The sequence below is a fragment of the Halyomorpha halys genome, unplaced genomic scaffold (genome assembly GCF_000696795.3).
Source record: "Halyomorpha halys isolate HHAL.00 unplaced genomic scaffold, Hhal_1.1 Scaffold456.1, whole genome shotgun sequence".
In the NCBI taxonomy this organism is placed as follows: domain Eukaryota; kingdom Metazoa; phylum Arthropoda; class Insecta; order Hemiptera; family Pentatomidae; genus Halyomorpha; species Halyomorpha halys.
This window is the reverse complement of record NW_027106823.1, coordinates 480,323-481,067: the sequence shown is the minus strand read 5'-3', so window position 1 is coordinate 481,067 and position 745 is coordinate 480,323. Positions and strand designations below refer to the sequence as shown.

Here is a 745-nt window from a genome sequence, read left to right as displayed (position 1 = left end):
TTTTATAATTTTGGTATGTGATCATATATCACTACTATTACCCATTGCCCTAGGTTGTGGCAGATTGTAATACTTATTAATGAATAAAAATTGAATTAAACGAAAAAAAAAAATTATTGAGTCATCTTATTGTTAAGGTTTTGATTCTTATTTTTAAAAAATATATATTAAAATATTGTTTATTTGATAATTTGCTTGGGTTACAATTGAAAAATCATAATATTTCCCATTATTTGATGTGTTTAGTTTTTGTTATTTAATGTTTGTAGGTTCAGAAGTATTTCCAATATCTGCTGACCAAACTTCTTGTACCGTTGGCATTTGGTCAGCATATGATCCTTCTACTTCAACCATCTGCCTTGACACTGAAGGACTGCTTGGTTCTACCCTGGAAGAAGTTAGACGGACTAGGTTGCTTTTGAAAGTAATCTCAATTGAATATGATCATGATTAAATTTTCCTTTCATTGTTTATTTATAAATGTTTTATTTTGCTCTAGTAGCTTCATCTTTATTTACTTTTATATGAAAACTGGATTAATTTACAGATAAGTACTGTAGTTCTCTATTTTCTAGAGAACTAGAATCTATATTCTATGTTCTATTTTTTGTGTTAATGGTTGGTTTATTTTTATGATGTTGTGATATCATTTTTTTTTTTTTTTTTTTTTTTTTATTGTGCAAGATTATTAATTGAACCTGAATTAAATTCAAGCTTCTTTTAATTGTAGTAGCCTTGTTTAAAA

At 26.3% G+C, this 745-nt stretch overlaps 1 protein-coding gene across 3 annotated transcripts in view; it reads left to right on the top strand.

Annotated features, from left to right (window-relative positions):
• Positions 1-377: 377 nt before the first annotated feature.
• Positions 378-745, top strand: part of LOC106682986 (rho GTPase-activating protein 39) — a gene marked incomplete at its 5' end in the record, with an annotated part of 18,992 nt that continues 18,624 nt past the window's right edge. For all 3 annotated transcript variants that reach the window (XM_067045116.1, XM_067045117.1, XM_067045115.1), the window contains 1 exon segment: positions 378-424. In XM_067045116.1, the coding sequence (XP_066901217.1) occupies positions 378-424 (47 nt within the window).